This window comes from Thamnophis sirtalis, unplaced genomic scaffold (assembly GCF_051295495.1).
Source record: "Thamnophis sirtalis isolate CommonGarterSnake01/CBP01778 unplaced genomic scaffold, rThaSir2_p1.2 scaffold_1, whole genome shotgun sequence".
Lineage (NCBI taxonomy): Eukaryota > Metazoa > Chordata > Lepidosauria > Squamata > Natricidae > Thamnophis > Thamnophis sirtalis.
This window is the reverse complement of record NW_028261381.1, coordinates 60,593,776-60,616,936: the sequence shown is the minus strand read 5'-3', so window position 1 is coordinate 60,616,936 and position 23,161 is coordinate 60,593,776. Positions and strand designations below refer to the sequence as shown.

At 42.3% G+C, this 23,161-nt stretch overlaps 2 protein-coding genes across 2 annotated transcripts in view; both read right to left on the bottom strand.

Annotated features, from left to right (window-relative positions):
* Positions 1-23,161, bottom strand: part of SLC11A1 (solute carrier family 11 member 1) — a 228,640-nt gene that overhangs the window by 115,021 nt on the left and 90,458 nt on the right. The window lies entirely within an intron of this gene.
* Positions 4,477-23,161, bottom strand: part of CTDSP1 (CTD small phosphatase 1) — a 29,296-nt gene continuing 10,611 nt past the window's right edge. The window contains exons 2-7 of the mRNA XM_014071050.2: positions 18,989-19,137; positions 15,834-15,935; positions 15,378-15,434; positions 12,021-12,113; positions 10,293-10,478; positions 4,477-9,927 (exon numbers count right to left, since the gene is read on the bottom strand). Coding sequence (XP_013926525.2) covers positions 9,799-9,927; positions 10,293-10,478; positions 12,021-12,113; positions 15,378-15,434; positions 15,834-15,935; positions 18,989-19,137 — 716 coding nt within the window. The 3' untranslated portion in view covers positions 4,477-9,798. The remainder of the gene's footprint in view (positions 9,928-10,292; positions 10,479-12,020; positions 12,114-15,377; positions 15,435-15,833; positions 15,936-18,988; positions 19,138-23,161) is intronic.

The window sequence follows — 23,161 nt, the reverse complement described above, 5'->3', positions numbered from 1 at the left end:
CTTTGAAGAGAAGCTAGTAGGATTGTAGGATGAATTTGGAATAAGATCTTGCAAGAAAGATGTGGCAAAAGCTTTTGCACTGTTGTGAAGAAAGTAATATCTCTCTCTCCATGAAGTGATAAGAGCAACTTTTAGTGCAGACCAAGTCTCCTAACTCTTAATTAGAAGGAGTTGGAAGTAAGTTACATCTCACAAAAAAGTATGCCTTTTAGTAAAAGTTGTTAGTCTGAAAAAGAGCTACCATCCAGATTGCTTCTGATTTTGAGCTGTCCTACCTAGACTAACATGGCCCTTCTCCTATAACGTCCCCTAGCCCTTGAATTAGCGGCTTTTCCTTCTAATAATTCTTGATTCTTTTTCTTATTATCCTATTTCTGAAATATAAACAGCACTTGCCTGTAGCCATCTCTGCAAAGCCTCTAATCCTAAATTTCCCCCCGATTTACACTGAATTAGTTTTACACTGAATCTTAGGTCTGGTTGAAACATGGAAGGAAAATGCCTGGCTTATTCCTGTGCCTCAAAGCTGACAACTGAACCAGAGTTAAATATCCCACACCTGCCTCTCAAGCTATGGTTAGGGGTACAGAGGTGGCCCATAACCTGAGAAAGCCAACCCACCATTTGCATGAGGTAAAGGCAAAAAGTAACCCTGCAGCTTACCTGGTGTTGTGGATGTCTGTTTTAAATTGCCCTCCAATATTAATTCTTTTCTGGAGTTTGTTGCTGGTTTTGGTTGCTATGCTCGCCTCTCAGTGAGTGAGTGAGTGAGTGAGTGAGTGAGTGAGTGAGTGAGTGAGTGAGAGAGAGAGAGAGAGAGAGAGAGAGAGAGAGAGAGAGAGAGAGAGAGAGAGAGAGAGAGAGCAAGTCATCTCTGAAAAAGGGAGGGGGAAAGCCAGTGGCCAAGCCTCAGATTATGCCTGCTCCAGTAGACAACCAGCTTTTGCTCTCGCTTTCTCACACACACATCTCACTTTAGTCTCTAATGAGCTGAATTCCACCAAGTACTTATTGAAAGATGATAGTGAAGCCACAGATAGGGAAGACAGTAGCCCATTAATGGATTGTCTGCGTCTCTCTGTTTGTGTGTGTGTGTTTTTGCGAGACAATAATAGATAAAAAGAGGGACAGAGGCCGATCAGAGGCTGAGAAACAAACAAGGCAACGAATACAGAGTTTTGGGCTGCCTCTGAGTCGAATGAATGGATGAGGTCAAACGCACAATAGAGGACACACAGAGATGCATTTGGCTTCAGTACTAGATTCAAATGGATTCTGCACTGTGACTGGATTTTGGATCACAGTACAGGTTCCCCACAGTTAAGATCTCCCTCCCCAAAATGTCTCCTTGGAGCCAGGGGCAATTTTCCACTCTAGCAGTAACAGCAAACAAACCTGTGTCAGTTCTTGAGCTGACATACGTACTTCTGCTGTTCCTCGCAGTATCCTTTCCTTATTTTTTTTTTTAATAGTTAAAATCAGAAAAGAAGCAGCTGGACACAGACAGATTCAAATAGTTTTATTAATTTATAATATGACATACAAAGAGAATACAAAAGCAAATGTTAGGGAAATTAGGAAAGGAAAAGAGAAGTGGATGGGGAGGAAAAGCAAGAGGAAAAAAAGGGCATTGACTTCTGACTCCTTTGGTGCAGTAAAAATAAGGCATTAAGATCTACCCTCAACTTTTTGCTTTTTCATAATAATAGAAACTAGCCATTTCTATAAGACACTGACAGATTTATAGATGTTCATTTAATTATTTTAAAATGATATAATGACACTCTACAATGAAACAGGGCTTGGTTCCAATTATACCCACAGTGGTCAAACTGCGACTGCTTGGAAATAATTTAGATCTGTATTCTGAATTCATGTTTACTACACCGCCGGTGCCTGGTTAGATCTCTGCAGAGGAATGGATGAGTAAACAATTAATAGATGAAGCTTCAGAATACATTGAGAAATGCAATTGGGGGCAGGAGGCAGCTCCCCATTTTTGGAAGGGTGATTTTTTTGGAGAACTGTAGTTGTGCTTTAAAGGGAAACCAACTTATCTTCCCTGCCCCCCAACAAGGTATTATAAGAAAAAAAGGGGGAATGGATAAAAACAACCCAATGCGCTACCGGAAGTTTGGGAACGGACTTCTGGTTTGCGTGTTGGGCCGTTTTTGCCCTACGGAGGCTTTAGGAGGCTTCCCTGAAGTCTCCGGAGGGCAAAAAAGGGCCCAACACGGAAACAGGAAGTCAGAAAATGGGCTGTTTCTGGCCTCCGGAGGGCCTCTGGGGGGTGGGGGAGGCCGTTTTCGCCCTCCCCAGGCTCCTAGAAAGATGCGCGCACATGCACGGGCAGAGGGTTGAGTGTCACGTGCGCATGCACAGGGGGCACAGCATGGGGAGGCATTGTTATGGGGTGGGCACGTGAGTGCACGCAATAGCTTGTGTGCTCGTGCTTTTGGCACCTGAGGCGAAAAAGCTTCACCATCACTGGCCTAGAACCAGGGGGAACCTGAGATGTTACTATACGCTTCTCCACTCTGATGCTCTCCAGATGTAGGACTGTTAATTAATATCATTCTTTACCATTGACAATACTGGCCAGAATTTAATGGAACTGTGGTGTCCCAAGCACATAAACAGCACTAGATTGCTTACTGCAATTCTAATAAAAGCTTTTATTTCCCACAGTGTCCACCCAACCAGTTTAAAAAGCTCACAGGCACCTGAGGAGGACATTCTAATTTAGCTTAGTATTTCTTCACGAGGATTATACTCCCTCTTAATATGGAATACAGCATTCATGGCCAAAACCACTAACTGACCTCTCCCCATAAATTTGTCCAGTTCCTTCAATCCAGATGTAGGCATCTGTGACCCTTCAAATAATGGAACCTGTGTTCCAACATTTAGAGGGTTACACACCCATTCCTCACCCTTACTTTGACTTTTTGTTCATAATGGTGGTGATAACTTCTCTTGCCTGTAATATTTCCAGCTCTCCAATTAGGACAAGCAATCCAAATTGTTTATTTTTTTTAAAAAAAGCAACATAAGCAGAGCAAATATCTTCCTCAATGGGTTTTGAATAAAAAACGCAGGGATAAAATAGTGGAAAATGTCTCCTGGTTTGGCTTTGCCTGCTGTATCAGAAAAATAACCTTTTTCTAAGCCCTAAAATTATCATATACAGATAGTCCTCAAGTTAAGAGCACAATTGAGCCCAAAATTTCTGTTGTTAAGTGAGACATTTGTTAAGTGGGTATTGCTCCATTTTATGATCTTCCTGGCCATGATTGTTAAGTAACTCACTGCAGTTGATAAGTTAGTACTCCGGCTAAGTGAACCTGGCTTTCCCATTGACTTGGCTTGTCAGGAGGTGGCAAAAGGGTCTTCTGACAAGCAACCTTGGAACACAGCAATGGTCATAAGTATGAACCAGCTGCTAAGCGTCTGAATTTTGATTGCATGGTCATTGGGATGCTTCAAAGTTTCGTTAGTGTGAAAAAGAGTTACAAGTCAATTTTTTCAGTACTGTTGTAACTTTGAATAGTCACTAAATGTTATAAGTCAGAGACTACCTGTATGTCTATTATACCCTCTGTCTCCAATTTGCTTCAAAAAACAGACCAATGATCCTATGAAGACAAATATTCAAAAGCTTTCAAAAAATCATTTGTACTGGGCAGGATACTTTTTTATCACTGTGAGCTACCTTAAAAGCCCCCCCCCCCCCCGATTTCCATGGGTAGCAGGAGACAAAACAATGGTGTGATTTACACAACTCAAGGAAACAGACCTGGAGTTCTCACTTAGAAAACTCTCTTCTAAGACCCTGGAGAGGTTTAATAAAATAAAATAGTTAAGCCTTTTAAAATTTAACAAGTCTGTTTTAAGGCCAATTAAAAAAATAAGCTGCATAACATGCCATTATAAGTCTTTTTCCCAGAGATTCTATCAGACAAGGAAAACTACTGACCTATGAGTGAATGGTAAAGGTTCTCCTTGCACATACTGCATGTGCTAGTAGTTCCCCACTCTAGGGGGCGGTGCTCATCTCCGTTTCAAAGCCGAAGAGCCAGTGCTGTCCGAAGAGGTCTCCGTGGGCATGTGGCCAGCATGACTAAATGCCGAGTCGCACTGAACACTGTTACCTTCCCACCAAAGGTGGTTCCTATTTTTCTACTTGCATTTTTATGTGCTTTCGAACTGCTAGGTTGACAGAAGTTGGGACAAGTAACGGGAGCTCACTCTGTTATGCAGCACTAAGGATTCGAACCACTGAACTGCCGACCGTTATGATCTCCATGTGTTAGCCACTGAGACACCGTGTCCCTTATGAGTGAATGAGATGGAAAACCAGAGACGCTCCTTTACATAAACAAGGCTGGATAAATAAAAGTAATTGCTTTTCTTCTTTTTAAATCTCTCTACCCACACAGCTTTCACTTTCTGTTACACAAAAAGACAGAGAGACTCTTTTTACAGTTTTGTATATATATTTTTTCTTCAGAGATTATGTTACAGTTTTGACTCTCACAAGAAGGCACTTTCGATTGGAAATTTTATCACACATTCTCATATTCATGATTAAAGATTCAGCTTGTGGTCCTCGGATACAGACAGCCTGAAAAACCTGAATGGGGAACAATTTCTCCATTCACGGGGAGGAGAACTAGTAACATTAATCATGTGAGCCGTGAATGTGGCATCTTATTCAGCCACTTCAAAAAATCCAGGAGCATGGTTTAGCCAACCTATCTCAGTTCCTTGGCATATCTACATGGAGATTTGTGTGGCTCCTTGGAGTACTGAAGCTGGCACTGAGAAAAGCAATCCCAGCAAAGTGCTGAGTTTACCAATACTCTTTTAAGAGTTGAAACTGGCTTGCTGGCACTGAACCTTTAGCCTTCCTAATACAAGAAATGAAACAGGAGGTAGGAAGGCAATTCTATGGAGAAAGTGAGAGAGGCATCACTCAAGCAGCTGTTTAAAGAGGGCTTGTTTGCTGCTACCCTGAAGGATGAATGATGGGGTGGGTTGGTATGAGAACCAGTCTCCGGTGGCAACAGAAAGCAGTGGAGAAGGGAAAAGTGGATAAAAGCACAAATATGTGAAAAAGGAAAGTAGAAAGAGGAGAAAGAAGTTATTTCTCTTCCACGGAACAATTTTGGGCTCTGTATAGGGGTGGGTTCCTGCCAGCATTACTACTGATTTGGTGTGTTTTTTTCCAATGAAGATTGTTCTGCGCATGTGCAGAACAGAAAATAAAGATGGTGGTGCTCAGGATAGAACAGGTATGGTCACATGTCCAGCCGAATTACTAACCTATTCGACCGAACCGGTCCATACCGGTAGGACCCCACCTCTGATGCAGATGGAAAAAATGAATTTTCTGTGGAATGAGACCCTTGACTTGGTTTCATGTTAACTCTTAGCTAATGTGGCTAGTAACACTGACCCTGACCAATACTGTGTGGATTATTTCATTCCTTTGCCTCAAAGAAAGGCAGGGGAGGCTCCAGGCACTTGGTAGAGATGGCAGAGGCTCTCTGAATAGAAGTATCAACTCATGGGCAGAAAACATTCCCAATGCATTTTCTTTTATATCAGAAATGACAACAAAACACACAAAAATAATCACCATCTCCCATGAACAGCATTAAAATACAGCTATAAAAATCATACTTTTTCTCATTCCATATTTTCCTATTTTTTCCTATTATATATATATACACACATATATACATGGTATACATATTTATATAATCTAAAAAACATGCCCAATTAAATTTCTCTCTACATTCTGTAAAAAAGAAAAAGTAATCCTCACAAATTTGCAACTCCCTACAAATTTGGATTAATTTTAAAGGGGGATCTTTTGGTTTGTGGGAGCTAATGGGTCCAAGTTGGCCTTTGGCCTCTTTGGGGGGTAGGGGGAGGGAGGAAAAGATTTCTTGGTCCTGCCAGAATGAAACAATTTCTCAATTTATACCATCAAGCACAGCATTAAGGAGGCAACTGAGGTAGGGTGAGAAAAGGGGGAAAAAAGATACAGTTCAGGCCAAATTTAGCTACCCCAATGGGAAAAACTATGTACATGCCAAAGGAGGTTGATGCCATCCTTAAATCAAGATGATCCATTGAAGCAGCAAAGAAATATGCAATCTAAGTTTACACAAAAGAAAGTTCACTCTTTCTTAACAGTTTTCTGCCCAACCTGTGTGTGCATAAATTATAACCATTTTATTTTACTTTGCCCCCCCAGGGATTTCTGTGGTTGGAGAAACAACAAAAACCAGCCTTAAAACACCACAAGAGAATTCCTTGTTAATTCAACCTGACATTAACATAGATTGGCTTAAAAAATCATATGGAATGATTAGAGATCATTTTGCAATAAATTTTACTTTTGCCTCAACATCAAGTTCAAAAATTTTTTTTTTAGAAATACTGTACATTTTAAAATGTGTTTTGATAAAGTTTCGCTGCTGAAAACCGTGATACAACATTTGAAGAACTATAAAATGTGGAGAAAGTTATCCAATGCATATTTTCAGTGTTTCAATGCACGTTTATCCAGGAAGTGCAAATCTGGCAAGCCATTGAGAAAATCGCCAGGTTCAATTTCTCAAGGACTGCTAAGGAAAGACTTTAGACCTACAGAGTCTTTCCATACAGTACTAGCAATAGATGCCATACCTGCAAGAAGCAGAAGGGGGTGGGGAAGATGACAGTAGTCTTAAAGAAAAACAAAGTTTCTCTTCTTTGACTCTCGATTATATTTCCTTTCTTCCACTCTCTTCAGATTGTTAGAACAATGCTGTCTTTTTAATGGTTCTTTTTGGGGGAAAATAAATAGAAAATAAAAAGGAACATATTTATCTCCTGTTCAAGGAATCTGCAGTTTGCATTGTTGAAAGATGACCTGCTGAATTTAATGATCAACTTTAAACATACCTGATCTGACAGTTGTGGTTGCAATGCCCAATTTAAAAGATTTCTGAACATCCTGTCACTCTTAGTAAGAGGGAGCAGTAGGTTAATCAGAACTTTCTGGTCAGGTGTAGGCCAGCAGTGATTAGATACATTAACCATTTCTGGTCCATTGTAACAGTAAATTTAATTGTTGGTTCATGTTGAAGAAGACAGCAGTGAAGTTCAAAAACGAGCTACCAAGATTTGCAGTAGCCTATGCCTGAGTTAGATTCTTGGGCATCTTAATAATAATAAAAAAGAGAAATAGGCAAAGGCACAAGGAATTCTTACATCCCAAAAATATTTTAAGGCAAATTTAAGATGGCACTGGAGAGAAACCAAGGCAAATCCATTAGCAGAAATAGTAACTAGGTAGAGTTCCAAGAAAATTCTTGTTTGGTATCAAAATTCTCTCCTATTAAACAGGCTTCAAAGATATTGGGGGAAAAATAGGAAGAAACATCGTGAACTGTAAGGATGAGTCAGCTTAGTTTTGCTGAAGCATCACCTTGGGGAAAACAACACCCACCCACCCCCCGCACTGTGGACAAAGCAGCAGAAATGGAGACACCTCGTTTTGGCACACTTGACTCTGCTTTCTCCTCCTCATGCTATACCAGCAAGTCTGTTGATTCTAAAAGGCACAATTTCCCCCACATACTCCGCAAATCCAGAAAAGTTACAGATTTCTAGGGAGACAGTGGGATTTGAAGGCACCGACTGTAACACAAGACAAAAAAAAACCACAGCAGACAAGGAATACACCTCCCACACCTCATCTCTGTGTTTAGTCTAATTCTGACTGATGTTGTATGCTGTCACTGAGAAGATGAAAAGGAGCTTAAAGGTTGAAGGAGGAAGGAGCCAGCGCTGACACAAAATATGGAGGTGCAAAGAGGACGATTCCAAAGCATTCAACGTAAATACTGTAGGACAGTATCACTAATCATTTCTCTAAGCTGTGGGAGGGATCTGTGGCTCTCCAGCTATTGCTTTAGGATCCCTTGATTCTACCTCATCATGAATGTTCCTCAGCAACATATGGAACCATGGCTTCCCAGCTTCTGTTCTTTAACATTGGAGACTCTTAATTATAGAACTTGACTGTCCTTTCCTTCATTCTGTCCTTCCCACAGAATTTTATTTCTTGTCAGCCATATTTCACATCTTAAGGAGGCCCTTCTCTGCCTCCCAATGCCACCTCAGCCTTTCCTCCTAAGCAGTGGTGGATTCAGCCAGTCCATACCTATTCGGGAGAACCGGTTGTTAATTTTCTAAGCAGTTTGGAGACCCGGTTGTTGGAAGAAATCTCATTTTGTTTTTTCCCACTTTACAGGGCTAATCCTGTAAGGGAGGCAGGAAGGAAACATTCTGGTGTTGTTTCTAGCCTGATCTTTATTGCCCTGCTTACAGAAGCTGCCTCTCCGGTTAACCCTTATTACATTGTAACAGCTAAGGCGAAGCACCCATCAACATGAATGACGTTAAGTTGGCCACGCCCACACAGTCACATGACCATCAAGTCCCACCTACCCAGCTGGTCATTAGGGCAGACAACCAGTTGTTAAATTATTTGAATCCCACCACTGCTCCTAAGCAAATGTTTGTATCATGAACCATATTATCCCAATACAATCAGTCACAGAAGTGAGAGATCTACTGTATTTCCAGAGATTAAAAAAAAAAGAGGGACTTGTGTAAGCTGGAGCTCCTTCAACTCCTCTTATTTTTTTGCTAGTAAAGGTGACATAGCTGGTTCACCCTATGTCTCAGGAGGAAGAAGCACACCTGATTTTCTCTCTCTCTCCTCCTTACGAAACATCTCCAGCCCTTCTGATGTCTAGCTTAGAGGGGGAAACAAATGAGTGAAACTGGGAATTCTTCCAGTCTCTCTCTTCTCCCCTCACTGTATTTGGAAAGTTAGAAATTTTCCCATAAGGGGAGGGGGAGATATTTCCAAGAGGAGCAAAAGACAAAACTGACCTCACTATTAGTCCCAAGAGATAGCTTATGTGTAATAGTTATACACTTTCCACAGCCCCTTTGTGAAAAGATCCAGCTTAAATTTCAAGTAAAAATCTAAGCCTTTTGAAGAAGCAGACACATTTTCTCCTTTAAGGGCGGAGATGAGGCCACTAAAAAAGCCAAACCCCTGCTCACATCTTTCTATCACTTTTCTGTATCCCTGCCCCATCCACATCACATTAGTTCTGCTTGTTCTTTTTAGCTTTTCTTCTCCACCTTTTCTTGAATATTTTCAATCTGGGCTCTTCCTAGCCGATAGGTGATTTTAGAAATCACTTTTCCTGCAATGAGGACAATGGAGATATACGAACAGTTACAACAATGAAGTGCAGTGAATACCCGGGAAAGAGACTTGTGTATCTTTCCCCCAAGATGGCAGGAAACGAGTGGAAAACTGTTCTGATTAGAAGGGAAAGGACCATAGTTGGATGGTAGCTTTGGTTACATTTGATGTTTTGTGTGTGTGTGTGTGTGTGTGTGTGTTTGTGTGTGTGTGTGTGTGTGTGTAGAGAAAGGGGCTGATGTCCTGGTTTCTGCAACCCATAATCCAAGGGGAGAAACTGTGAACCATAGCAGCAAGGAGGTTTCCTTTCTGGGGTTCAAGATCATATTCAGATGCTGGAGTTTCTTCTGGTGCCTCACAGGAATAATTGCTCTCTGCTGCCTCCTGCAGGGTTTCCTGGGCACTGCATTGCTTGTCGAGGTCGAGGGAACAGGTCAGCAAAAGAAAGCAGCCAAAATGGGCACACCTGCCCCTCCGACATCCCCTGCCCAAAGCCCTGCCCCCTCCATTGGTCACTAGCTAGTAGTCCGCTGTTGCTTTAGCACAGTATATACATCATCCACTTTGCTGAGTCTCTCAAAGAAAGGCAGCAAGTCGAGCAGCTCCGTGTCAGCCATGTTGTCAAACCACGAAGCCACAGGCACCTGCCAGGGGTGAAAAGAGGTAAGGGGTTACTGCATTGGCGGCTGTCGGTGATTCAAGTAAGGCTACAGGGAGCAACTATTTCATACAAGCACTTCTTTATACGGTGCTATGGATTGCATATTATACTGCTCTACTATTTAACTTTCAATTGAAAAACACACACACACACATCTGCACAATGCATGGTGTTAAGAAAAAGACTTCTTGGGCACAAGTACCAAGTAGAAAACTATCCCCCTTGCCTTCTTCTTCAGCCATGTATTTTCAGATCTGTTCAAGAGACAGTGCAGAGGGCAAGGCTTCCAAATTGATACAGTCCCCCCCCCTCATTTAGAAAGTTGCTAGCTACCCCACCCCTACTTACAGCATTATCAGGGTGGAAGACATAAGAGGCCGGTGAATTGTCTACAATGATGATCCGTGTGAGATCGCGTCCCAGGCGGCTGAGGTCCTTGACGTAATTACCCCGGTGGAAGACACATGACTCACGAAAGAGCCGAGTGCGGAAGGCTCCCCACTTGTCCAGCAGATCAGCCACCGGATCGGCATACTAAAATTGGAGGACCAACAGGTGATAAGGAAAAGTAGTTTGACTAGATTCTCCAGACGTTCTAATGGGAAGAGAGTATGCATGTGTGTAGTATCAGGGCATACTATTTATTCCTATTGATTTATTTCCTGCCAAAATCCTGAAAGTTTTGCATTCCGTGGGGCTAAATTGGAAATAAAGATTGGTAAACTCTTTCCCCAGAAGAGGTCTGGCTTTTCCAACTAATTGTTAATTAAAGCAGATTTCTACTGATGACTCCGTCCACATTGTCTTTTAATTGCAAAAGACAGAGAAAAATAAGACTTGTACAGTACAGGTAGTCCTCGGCTTACAATCATTTGTTTAGTGACCTTTAAAAATACAATGGCACTGGAAAACTGACTTACAACTGGTCCTTGCATGTATGACTGTCGCAGCTTCCCCACTATCACGAGATCAAATTTTGGGTACTTGGTAACCACCATGCATTTATGTCTCTGGAGGTTCTTAAGTCATCTAGGCCATGGTTGCATTTAAAAGACAGAGATCACTCTTGCGAAGATAGCAAAGTCCACATTTTGGGTGGAGAGGACCACTGGTTTGAAAGAGGGGTCAAAGAGGCCATCTATGTTAAAATTGAACAGCCCTCTTTCAACAGAGGATGTGGGATATAACATTATCTATCTCCAGTCTACAACACAGTCCTTTCAACAGTTCCAAGAAGGTTCCACACCCATTTGCACTACTCAGGTGACCCTGATGACACAGATAAACCTCCAGGTGGCCTCAATGACTCAACAAAAGAATGCAAATGACCAGCTGTCTGCAAGGAATATAAATCCTTCCATTCCCCACCATCCAGTCATAGCTGAAGAAGCTTCTTGGATGAGAAGTGAAATGTCTTCAAAGAAAAAGGAGAAAGTTCAGTTGCCTCTTGAGAAAGCACCTTTGGGACATCATGTATTTACAACTGTTGTAGCATCCCAGAGTCATTTGCAACCTTCTCGCCTGATTTCTGGCAAGCAGAGTTAACGGGGGAATCCGGATTCATTCAATGACCCCATTTCACTTAACCACTGCTCTGATTCATTTAACAACTGTGGCAAAAAGGTCATAAAATCTGGTGCAACTCCCTTAACAAATGCTCTGCTCCCAGTTGTGATTCTAAGTCAAGGTCTACTTGTAGAACATTTGCTTTTTTAGGATCAAGGAAAATGGTACAAAAGAAAAGTCCCGGCTCTGATATGTTTCAGAATTCTTCATCGAGCAAAATATTACAGAAATCCTGGGAAGAAGAGAAAATCCAAAGCACAGAGTCTTGTTTCAGATAAGTGGGAATTGCTTTTTACTGCAGCTTGCAAGAGGGAAGATGGATCCTGGGGACCAGGATTTTTGGATTAATTCTGAGTTTAGAATGGATCAAGAGGTCAACTGGATAGAAAGGTTGCCATGAGATCTTCTTAAACTCTGTCTTTCTGTTGGCTAACTTTCTCCAAATTGAAGGCCATTACTCTGATTACTTCATAAGAAAGCAGGACGATAGGAGAAGGAGGAGAATCGTACCTTTGCCAGGCTAGCAGTGAAGAGTACACACTCAAAGAGCTCACCCATCCGCCTCAGAAACTCATCCACATGGGGTCGCTTCAGTACATACACCTGGTGAGAGTAAGAGAAATCATGGAAGGGGATCATGGAACAAGTTGAAGACGGGGCCTCCACATCCTACCTTCTTGGCCCACAAACCGATGGACCCAGTTCCTCTCAAAGAAGGCAGTGATCAGCATCAGAATAAGCCTACCTGAACACTAGATGGCAAAACATGTTGCCCAGAAAATGGCTGATATTTATTTATTTATGTATCTTGCATATGTAATATTCTGCCTTTCTTCCAAGACTCTGGGAGGTTGACAACAGCAATCGAACATAATATCCTAACATTCAATTAAGCACTGTGTATAAAAGCAGTCACAAAACTGGCCCAAACAATAAAAACCTGATCGGAATAAAATATCAACTAAACAAGATGGCTGAATCACTAAAATTAGGATCTCTCCCCCCCCCCCTCAAACAAAATGATTTTCCCTGCCTAGTGGAAAACCAACAACAGAGAGACTAGGTGCATGTCCAGCAATGAGGTGTTCCTGTGAATTGGGGGTCACCCTAAGATGGTTTGCTTTCAGTTCATGTCCCGCTCACCTCACAAGGCGCGGGGATCCTAAGTATCTCCTCCAGAGGTGGGTTGCTGCCAGTTCAGCCTAGATCGGCCGAACTGATAGTAGCGGTGGTGGGAGGCTCCACTCACCCACCCACCCAGACGCTTCTGCACATGCACAGAAGTATTGCACATGCATGCGAGAGAGCGCCCGAACCAGAAGTAAAAAGATTAGCAACCCACCTCTGATCTCCTCCCCTAAATACCACACAGAATGGATAGATGCCATTTGTGGGAGGCAGACCTCACAGCAAACTGGAGCTCTCCTTATAAGACTTTATAGATTATAAGAGAGACACGGTGGCTCTGTGGCTAAGACACTGAGCTTGTTGATCAGTAAGGTCAGTAGTTCAGTGGCTTGAATCCTAGTGCTGCATAATGGAGTGAGCTCCCGTTACTTGTCCCTGCTCCTGCCAACCTAGCAGTCCGAAAGAATGTAAAAATGCAAGTAGAAAAAATAAGAACCACCTTTGGTGGGAAGGTAACAGTGTTCAATGCGCCTTTGCCTTTGAAATGGAGATGAGCACCGCTCCCTAGAGTCAGGAACGATTAGCACATATATGCGATGGGAACCTTTACCTAGGTTATAAGCAGATCTTTGAATTTGGCACACAGCAGTGGTATGTTTCCCTGTTAGTAGGCTGTCCACTAGGATCAACTCTAGTTTGCAAGCCATCTTCAAAAGCAGCCCCATGTAGAAAACCTGTTGCAGTGCTCTGAAAGTGTCTTGCGCCAAGAGCATGAGTCACAACTGCCAGATAAAGGTTGCAAATGTATCAGCCTAGCTGGGTAAAAGTTCCCTGGCCATGACTTCCACCTACTGCTCCAGCAGGAGACATGAATCCTGGAGGAACCCAAGTCACAGGCATTTTCTATAGTGTTCTACGGGATCAAATTCAGAATTATCGTTGGAACTGATTGCTCCTGGATAAACAGTACCTCTGGGGAGAGAAAGGCAGAGATAAGAAAGAATGCAAGATCCCTTAGCAGATTAAAAGGCTAGTAAACGACACCTTGGCCTGAGAAAAGTCAGAGAAAGAGGCCCATAATAAACTCACCTTGATTTGGTATAAGAGAGGGCAGAGGGAAGGGTTCGAAGATTTGGTTCTTATGCCCGTATAACAATAAAATAGACCTCCGGGAGTTCTTGCTGGGTCTTGTTTCCTGATCTCGCCTTCCTTGAAGGCCTGATATTCAGTCAAGCAGAAGCCACGAGTTTAGCAATATTGCTAAGCTCCTGACCTATTCAAATGAGGGAGGGCAACCCTAACCAAAGCTAACCACAAAACTGTTTTAGAAGCTCCAGCTTGCTGGGATTTACTTTCAGCTTGTTCCTACCATCCAGATCCTCAACCCACCCCAGACACTGGGTTAGGGCTTCACAGCAGCTCTGTCACAACAGAGAGGACTGCTGTGGAGCATCATGAGGATGTGGAGGATTCCTCACTGCAAACTGACAGATGATCTCTCCCCAAGGTTTCATACAGAAGTTAAATCGGCACGAGAATGGCACTGCTGGGTTAGAAGAGGGGATGTGTGGATGGTCCTTCTCTTGCAGCAGTAGCCCAAAACTACACCTGCCACACTTCACGCTGTGTAATCGGCTGTGAGAATAAGCTTGAAGAACAGGAGGAAGAACCGTAGCCAAGGCAATAGTCAAATAAGAGAAATCTTTGACTAAAGCATGGAATTGGACCCTGCCTAGTTCTCTTTAGGACAAGTGCAGGGAGGGGAGAGTTGCACGATTCTGTTACTAGGACCCTGTAATAAAAGTTCATTTTATTATTCATGACTTTGGTGTTCAAGCCTGGTCTACCTCAAAGGACTGATACCCTGCAGAACACTGAAGACATATGGTCCCCAACCTCAAAGACTCTGACCTACGAAGCCAAGATACTTCTAGATACGGATATTCTCTGGCACTTGCTCTGATTTTACTTACTGAATTTTTACCGAGCACTGAGAAAGAGGTCAAGAACACCTCCACCTTGAAGATCTTCTGCAATTCAAAGAAAGGCTGGGAAAAGACAGCTTGTACCCTTTGCACAACGAATCAAAGCGAGAAGATCCCCACATTTCAACACGCAGCACACAACACCCATCTGAAATGGTTCAAACTCCCGAGGTAGGGAATGATGTCACTGGGCAATCTCATCTGGGAACTATTCAAAGCATGCTGAGCTGTCGATTCCTCTTTGAAAGCGAGCACATATAACTGTCACATCCACTGTGAATGATGCTGCTGGCTGCCTCCAAGGCCAAGTAATCGAGAACAGGCTGATTGCAGTACCTACAGCCTATCCTGGATTACTTGAACCTAGCCGCAGCTCTTTGTAAATGAGAATAGCAATCACGATATATATGGAGGTTTTCGATTTCAATCTCAGCTCCATCACAGCTCAGCCTGACCAGTGTTTAGAAGTATAGAGGAGATTTCCATATGTTGAATCAGACCATTGGGTTCATATGATCTAATGATCAGACATATTTTTCTTAACCGATCTGGACTTGGTAGGGTTGAGTGAAAGATCTTCTCATGGAAATCAACGCTGTACTACCAGATGGACCTTTCCCCTCACTCTGCTGTCAAGGAGTTTCCCATAACAACCATTCCAATTCAGATTTAATGTGAAATTTGTCTGCCACACTAGGACCATCCAGGTTGGCAACAATCTCTCTTCTCCCATTTCCCAGCATAGATTCCATACCTGGTGCATGACCCCGTCAATCTCCACTGGGATGATGAAATCTGCATTGTTCACCGGCTAGAGAGGAGGAAGGAAGCACAAGGTGAATCACACCTTCTAAAAGACTTCTTCCCACTATCCATCTCCCTGGTTTTGAAAAAATTATGTTGGAAACACTTCCTGGGTTTCAGAAACAACCTCAGCTTCCATTTTTGCTCTGGCAACAAATAAGTCATGTATCTCCTTCCTTCATCCACTCCAATAGTTTGGAGGGGCTAAGTTTGGGGAAGGCTGTTCTGATGAAGAAAGTTTTTAAAAACAGCTGTTAAAAATCTCTCTTAATAGAACTGCCTGGGATGAAAATCAGCGGAGGAGGAAGAGGAGGAGGGAGGGAGGGAGGGAGGGAGGGAGGAAGGAAGGAAGGAAGGAAGGAAGGAAGGAAGGAAGAGGAAGAGAGGTAAGTACGTAAGAACTGACCTTAAAGGAACTATGTACTAATGTCTCATCCAAGTCAATCACCACACAGATTTTACTGGCATCTTGGGATTTGATTTCTGGCAATAGGTATTTGACTGTGGTCTGCAGGGTAAGAAAGACAGAGAAACATGTACACATAAGTTTAAAATCTGGATTAAAAAAGATACAGAAGCAAGGACTTTCAACCTCTGACACCTGGTATGAGGGACAATGGGAATTAACCTGTGAAGATCATGAATGCTCTACAATCAGAGGTCCTCCATGTGTTTTGTGAAAAATGGATGCTGTCTCCTTTTAGTTTGCTTCCCCATATTGGCATCAAGGAATATTTGGCAGTTATCAAAATCTCTGTCCTCAGTCCTCTATAGAACAATATTAGTCAAAAGGATAGTCAGCAACCAAGATAGAAAGACTTGAGGATTAGAATGACTCTCTCTCTCTCTCTCTCTCTCTCTCTGTCTCGCTTGCCTGCCTGCCTGCCCACTCTATCTATCTATCTATCTATCTATCTATCTATCTATCTATCTATCTATCTATCTATCTATCTATCTATCTATCATCTCTCTCTCTCTCTCTCTCTCTCATCTATCTATCTATCTGTCTGTCTGTCTGTCTATCTATCTACCTACCTACCTACCTATTCATTATCTATGTCTGTCTGTCTGTGTGCCTGTCTGTTTGTATCTATCTATCTATCTATCTATCTATCTATCTATCTATCTATCTATCTATCTATCTATCTATCTATCTATCTATCTATTCATTATCTATGTCTGTCTGTTTGTATCTATCTATCTATCTATCTATCATCTATCTATTAATTATCTATGTCTGTCTGTCTGTCTGTCTGTCTGTCTGTATCTATCTATCTATCTATCTATCTATCTATCTATCTATCTATCTAATCATCTATATCTATCTATCTATCCATCCATCCATTGTCTATTTTTATCTATCTGTCTGTCTATCTAGTCATCATCTGTCTGTCTGTCTGTTTGTCTGTCTGTCTACCTATCTGTTCGCTATAACCCATTCCCTATTTTATTATTCCATAGCTATAAAATATAGATTGCAAAAATAAAGTAGCTGCAATGAGATGCTTTACACTTGTAAACAGGGAGAAGTTTGGAAGCCAAGCCTAAGCATGAGCAGTTATACAACTGGGCAATAGAGGGCACTAGTATATCAAGGCTCAGGTGATCTAAAAATGAATCAGGTTGGGGCCAGAGTTTAAAGAGAGTTGATAGCTCAGAGGCTCTGGATAATTAAAGGATCTGGTGATCTCCCAAAATTAGGAAATTCATACATTAGCACCATACTTGGCTTCTTTATCATCGTTTTTAAAAAATTGCTATTGGTTAGAGCAGGGCTGTCAAACTCCTGGCATGTGGGCTAGATGCATCACATGCTGGACATGCCTTCGCCCAGTTAGGGAACGGGGAAAACAGTCCTGATACATCACGTGATGACATGAGTGTGTTAATGTTCTGGCAGCCCAGCCCCCATGGGCAACAAGCTACAAATCTTGAGGGATGCCAGAAATATAGAAGGGTCTTAAGAAGGTCTTAATTTTTTCCCCTAAAATTAGTGGGTGGATAGCTTAAGTTGCTAATGTTTGATTTTTGTATAGTCCAGTGCAAATACCAGTTGGGTACTTGTCCTATTACAGAGTGTTCTTTCAAATATAGATGAAACCCAATCTCTAACTAGATTGCCATCTCGCAGCTTAGATATCAAAGAAATCCTAGGCAAGGCAGCTACGACTCTTCTTGCCCATCCCCTCAAGCGTGTCACCTGTCATTATCTATTGGCAGCTAAGCAACAAGGGATCATGTGATGAAATCTGCAGCCAAATACATTTCAAAGAGTTCTTTCCAACCTCTGGGTGTCAACCCTGACACTGGGTGGCATAGCAGATATGCCATCTATGTGGAATGTAACTACCATATTTTTTGGAGTATAAGATGCACCTTTTGCCCCCTAAAAGAGCATGGAAATGTTGGTGCATCTTACACAACAAATACAGCCATTTTTGGCCTCCCGAGGCCCCGCCCTTGCATGCCATTGCATCCCATTCTTGCGAAAAATGGGCAAAAAACGGCCATTTTTCACAAAAACAGAGGCTTTTTTGTCTTACCCCAGCCCTGATGAAGCCTGCAGAGTGCTGCTGGGGGCTGAGGGAAGGCAAAACCTTTTTTTTCTTACTAACCTCTTCAAAATCTTGCTGCGTCTTATACACCGGTGCATCTTATCGTCCAAAAAATATGGTAATTCTCCTTATCCAAGTACAAATACACAATTAAAGCATTGCAGAGGGTGACTGATGCATAGTGAATGGACTGCAACGGGCAACCTAATTTCTCAAACTGTTTTCTGTTCTCAGGGCTTAATGTCACTTGATGAAATCCATTAAAATTTTCACACCTTCTCCAACCTACAGCCTGGAGTTTTATTATTTTGAAGTTTAGGATGTTATCCCTTGATCAAGGAGCTCAGGAATTTTACCTGGGGCTAAACATGACCTGAGAATTTTCAATGGGTAGAATTATCATGAACTGAAATAAGGGTGTGCACAACAGCCCTTTTCTTAAATATAACGTATCCTTCCCAACATAGTATCTATTGAATGGTTTGGACTACAATATTCACCTGTCCCAATGGTGCACAATCATTTATTTTGCTTGCTAGGAGGACGGTGTTTCCAGTGGTGGGTTCCGACAGCTGCTACCGCCAGTTCGCTCAGGGATGTGCCATGCACATGCACACGCTTGGTGTGTGCTGCATGCGCATGCACAATACAACGAAAATTGCTCTGTGCATGCACAGAAGCCAAAAACAAGATGGTGGCACTTATGACACCGCCGGGAGAGCCAGTTTGGGGGTATGGAAGGCCTGGGTCACTGCTGGTTCCAACAACCCAGACTGCCAACCTACTCCCAGTTCAGCTGAACTGGGCTGAACTGGTAGGAACCCACCACTGGGTGTTTCAATCCCACGTATCTGGAAAGTCATGGGTTGGGGTAGACTGTTAACGAGTTCCTTCTGATAAATGGATGTGTTGTTCTCAGGAGCATCAGAAACTGGTTCCATCCTGTAAGGCAAGATCCTTGATGGCCAAAAAACCCACCAGGAATCAAAGAGACAACTCAACGTACCTTGGTCACCGAACCGTTTTCTTCCACCAGCAGTGGGGCATTGTTGTTGACAGGGATAGGCTCTGAGTTGTCATGGCAAAGGCAGCAAAAAAGCGATTGGAAGATGCTGCGATTCCTGGGTTTCTTGGAAGATGTTTGGTTCTGAACCCCTGCAGGATTGGGGAAGGGTGGGTAGGTGGCCAGAAAAGACAAGCAAGTGGAAATGAAACTGCACAGCTCTTCTGTCAAAGATACTTTACTGCCTAAGACAAGAATAAGGAGCATCCCTCCCATTCCATGTGTACAAGCTAAGTGGACTGCAGGAGGAATTCTCCTTCAACCCAGAGATAGGAGAATATCTCTCCTGGAATCTGAAGACCATGGGCTGGCTCAAGAACACAAGGCTGTGTGATTTGCAGCTCTCAAGCCCAACACTTTTCTGTATTCTACCAGCATCTGTTGCCTGGAACACCTGTCTCATTCTACCTAACATTAGGTTGGCCCCAAGGAGAGGTATTCTACTCAACCTCTGCCCAACATGAACCTTACCTAAGCATCTATCTTCTTCCTTTTCAAGCTTGGTTTCTTTAAAGTGTCTTTGACTCATTGCAAGATTGGAAAGTTCCATATTCAAATGCATCATTTTATTATCTTGCAAACTAACATCTACATACGCAGCTCTTATAATAGGATTCACTTAATCAATACAGTAGCATTCCCTTCCCTTCACATATTCATATTTTGAAGATGTAAGCTCTCATTTGCCATGGAACCATATTGTGCATGGATGCCTATGATCAAAATAAGTTTATTTTCTGAGAAGAGAGCTCAGAGGTAGGGGAAAAAATCATAACACTGTATTTAAGTGAATACTGTAGATCAATAACTTTCTACCTAACATCCCACTAGGCTGGCTTTACCATGGATGCATATTGATTCATACATTCATTTTTTTTTCAAATTACTACTTTAACACTGGATATAACCTGCCAATGAAAACTATCATCTTTCTGTGAGTGGGTGCATTTATTATTGCAAGGAAGAAAAGATAAAAAGATAAGCTTTAAGTAGGATATTTGGTTTGATGGATTTTTAAATAAACCCATAACTGCATACAGCTCTGTAAGTGAAATAGGCTGGTTCACTTGAGAAAGGTGGATCCAGGAGACATTAAACAAGAGAGCTTGTTTAAAACAGGGCAACTTTTCTTAAGTCAGGCTTCCCACAGGCTGATACTTTCCAGATGGACTTCAACCTTCCTCCAACCAACATGGCTATCAGATCAGGGAACTGAGGGGTTTAAAAACTCATGCATCTGAACAGAACCAGCTTGTAGGAGGTTGGAGGGGGGGAGAACAAGCAGGTTGGATTCTTGATGGGAGATATAGAGCTTTCCCCAAAAATGGAAAAGTGCCAGACCAAGTGGATGCGTGGGTATGATTGAACAGGGGGAAAGGAGCATGCAAGTACTAGGCCTAATTATGAAAGGGAGGGAGATTAGTCAGGGCTCTGCTGAGGTGAGAGGAGACCAGGTTGAAGGAATCTGATTTTAGCTGTTGAAAAGATTTTTCAATAGTAAGAAAAATATGTCTGATTTTCTGACCACGACAATTGAATCCATACTTTGCAAGAAGAAAAAGAAAACATCATCTCCTCTTCCTAAATTCCACACAAATATCTACACCTGTTTTATGGAAATGGAAAATATGTTTGTTCTCCCTCATTCCCCCTACCCCCATTTTCCTTAGTATTTGTATTTATTATTTTGTCAAATATGTATAAGATAGCAGGTATAAATGTAAACATGGACATGAATAAAGGAAATGAATACAAATAAATGGGGACAGTAGGACAGGAACGGTAGGCACACTGGTGTGCTTATGCGCCCCCCTTTTAAGGACCTCTTAGGAATGGGGTGAGGTCCACAGTAGACAGTTTAAGGTTGAAGCTGTGAGGGTTTGAGGATGTAACAACAGAGTCACACAAGGATGCCAACACTAGAAAAACCCCAGGGCAGTTTTAATCATGCATCAACTTCCAAGCTTTAAATTAGATTCACTTTCCCATCTCATCTCTTTGCTATGCTATATTTGGCTCTCTAACCCAGCCCCAAATCATGAGATTGTCTTCACTCTGAGATCCCCTGGACCAGGGCTACAGTAGGTCAGAAGAACATATAGCCAGAAAGCCTAGCTAGCAAGATGGTAGCACTTTCACTCCCAGTAATCCTACTCTAGAGTCACAAGATCCAGTTTTGGTTTTTAAATTCACTTTGTTGCAAGTTTTGTCCTAACCATACTCAGAGGTAGATGCTCTGTGGTAGAAGGATGTTGCTTTTGTGAAAACCAAAGTAGCACTTGCAAAAGAATTTTTCCATGTTTATTTTTAAAGCGAATGGACAAGGTTCAGACATAAGCAGAACTTATTTAGAGCAAGAGAGGTCCCAGGGCCACATGTGGTACCTAAAGTCAGCCTCTGTCTCTCTGTCTCTCCCTGGCTCCCTCTCTCTCTCTCTCTCTCTCTCACACACACACACACACACATCGATTTAATCCTATCTCAAAATATCAGTGGTACAGTTGCCAAAAGTCAACAATGCTGTATCCTGCTCCTCTGAGACCAGAAAACACATGAAAAGTATACCACAACTAGCACCACGACTACCAGACCATGCCCTGCAAACATTCAGGAAAAGTGGAAAATCCTTGCTCTGCCCAAATGTGTACCTTGGCCATACCCACTTTACCTTATTGTCCTGTATCTTTTGGGCCTCTAGTTTAGGTGCTCAGAGTTCCACGACACGTCAAACTGTCTGCTTTGAAGACAGAGACTTTCTGCATGCAACTCCATCATGGATTGACTATTGCATAGTCTACCTTTGAATTTGTAAAGAGGGCAAAATAGCTTCATATGTGCTCACTGAGAATGTAACTGAGAATTCCCTTGTGGGAATTTTAGTCCCAAAAAATATGCCTAGCAATTGACTTCCTTCTTATTCATGGACTGGTACAAAGCCACCATCTCACAAATGGTAATGTGTTTGGCGCAAAATAAACATAAAGTTGTACTTCATGCCTGCAAGTGCCTTTCCTATTTGTTCATTCTCACAGGCACACATAAGCACGGTGCCCTGACTGAAGTAGGTCCCTGCCTATCTTCTTGAAGAACACCAGCTATGTAAGTCCAGTATCAATCTAAATATCCAACTATGACAAAAACAAAGAGTTACAAATTGCAGATATTTTATTCAGCCAGCTATGTGATAACCACAAGGATATTGCTCAACATGAATGGTAGGAAACAGACCGTAAACACCCAATGTTGAGCTTCTGAAGGCAAAGTGGTAACCTTGAAAAGATGTAGCAACTCTCTCCCCTTTTCTACCTTTTTGAGGGGGAGTTGAAACCAAAATAGGTGTACCAACCCTCCTGGAGTATTTTGTTTTGGTATTTTTATAGGAACAATCAAACGATCTGATGTCTGTACTTTGCTACTGCATTTCAGCAGTGTAATTGGAGAAGGGCATTACCATTGGTTGTAAGTAACTCACCCTGTTTTTTATTTTTATTTTTTTCTTGGAGGCAGGCAAATTTTTGATAGTCAATAGCCCCTTTAAAATCTAGCAATAAGTGGTTCCACATTGCACACATGGGTAGGAATAAGTTTTCTTTTCTTTTGTTAACCCTAATACAGTTGTACATCAGCAGATTCTGACAGGTTCTGGAGAACCGGTAGCAGAAATTTGAGTAGTTTGAAGAACCAGCAAATACCATCTGGCTGGCACCAGAGTGAGGTGGGGATGGGGATTTTGCAGTATCCTTCCCCTGCCATGCCACCAAGCCACACCCACAGAACTAGTAGTAATTTTTTTTGAATTTCACCACTACCCTAATATACATACTTTAAGGGCTTATACTATAGACTCACATCAACATAGGAGGAAACACTGACAGTTTTCAGCAGTCATGGCTAGAGGAGTCCCCGAGGGCCATCCAAAGTAGTTTAAAGTGAGTCTGGGACCACAAATTCCCATCCATAATCTAGGGCCATTATGATAGAGCTGCTGTCACTGTGAGCAGAGGAAATCTAAAGCAGATCCTAATGAGTCAATAACTATGAAGGACAGATCTTAGTTGAGAACAGAACAAGGCCATTCTCAGACCACAAAAAGCTTTTAATTTCCAGGAGCCCTCG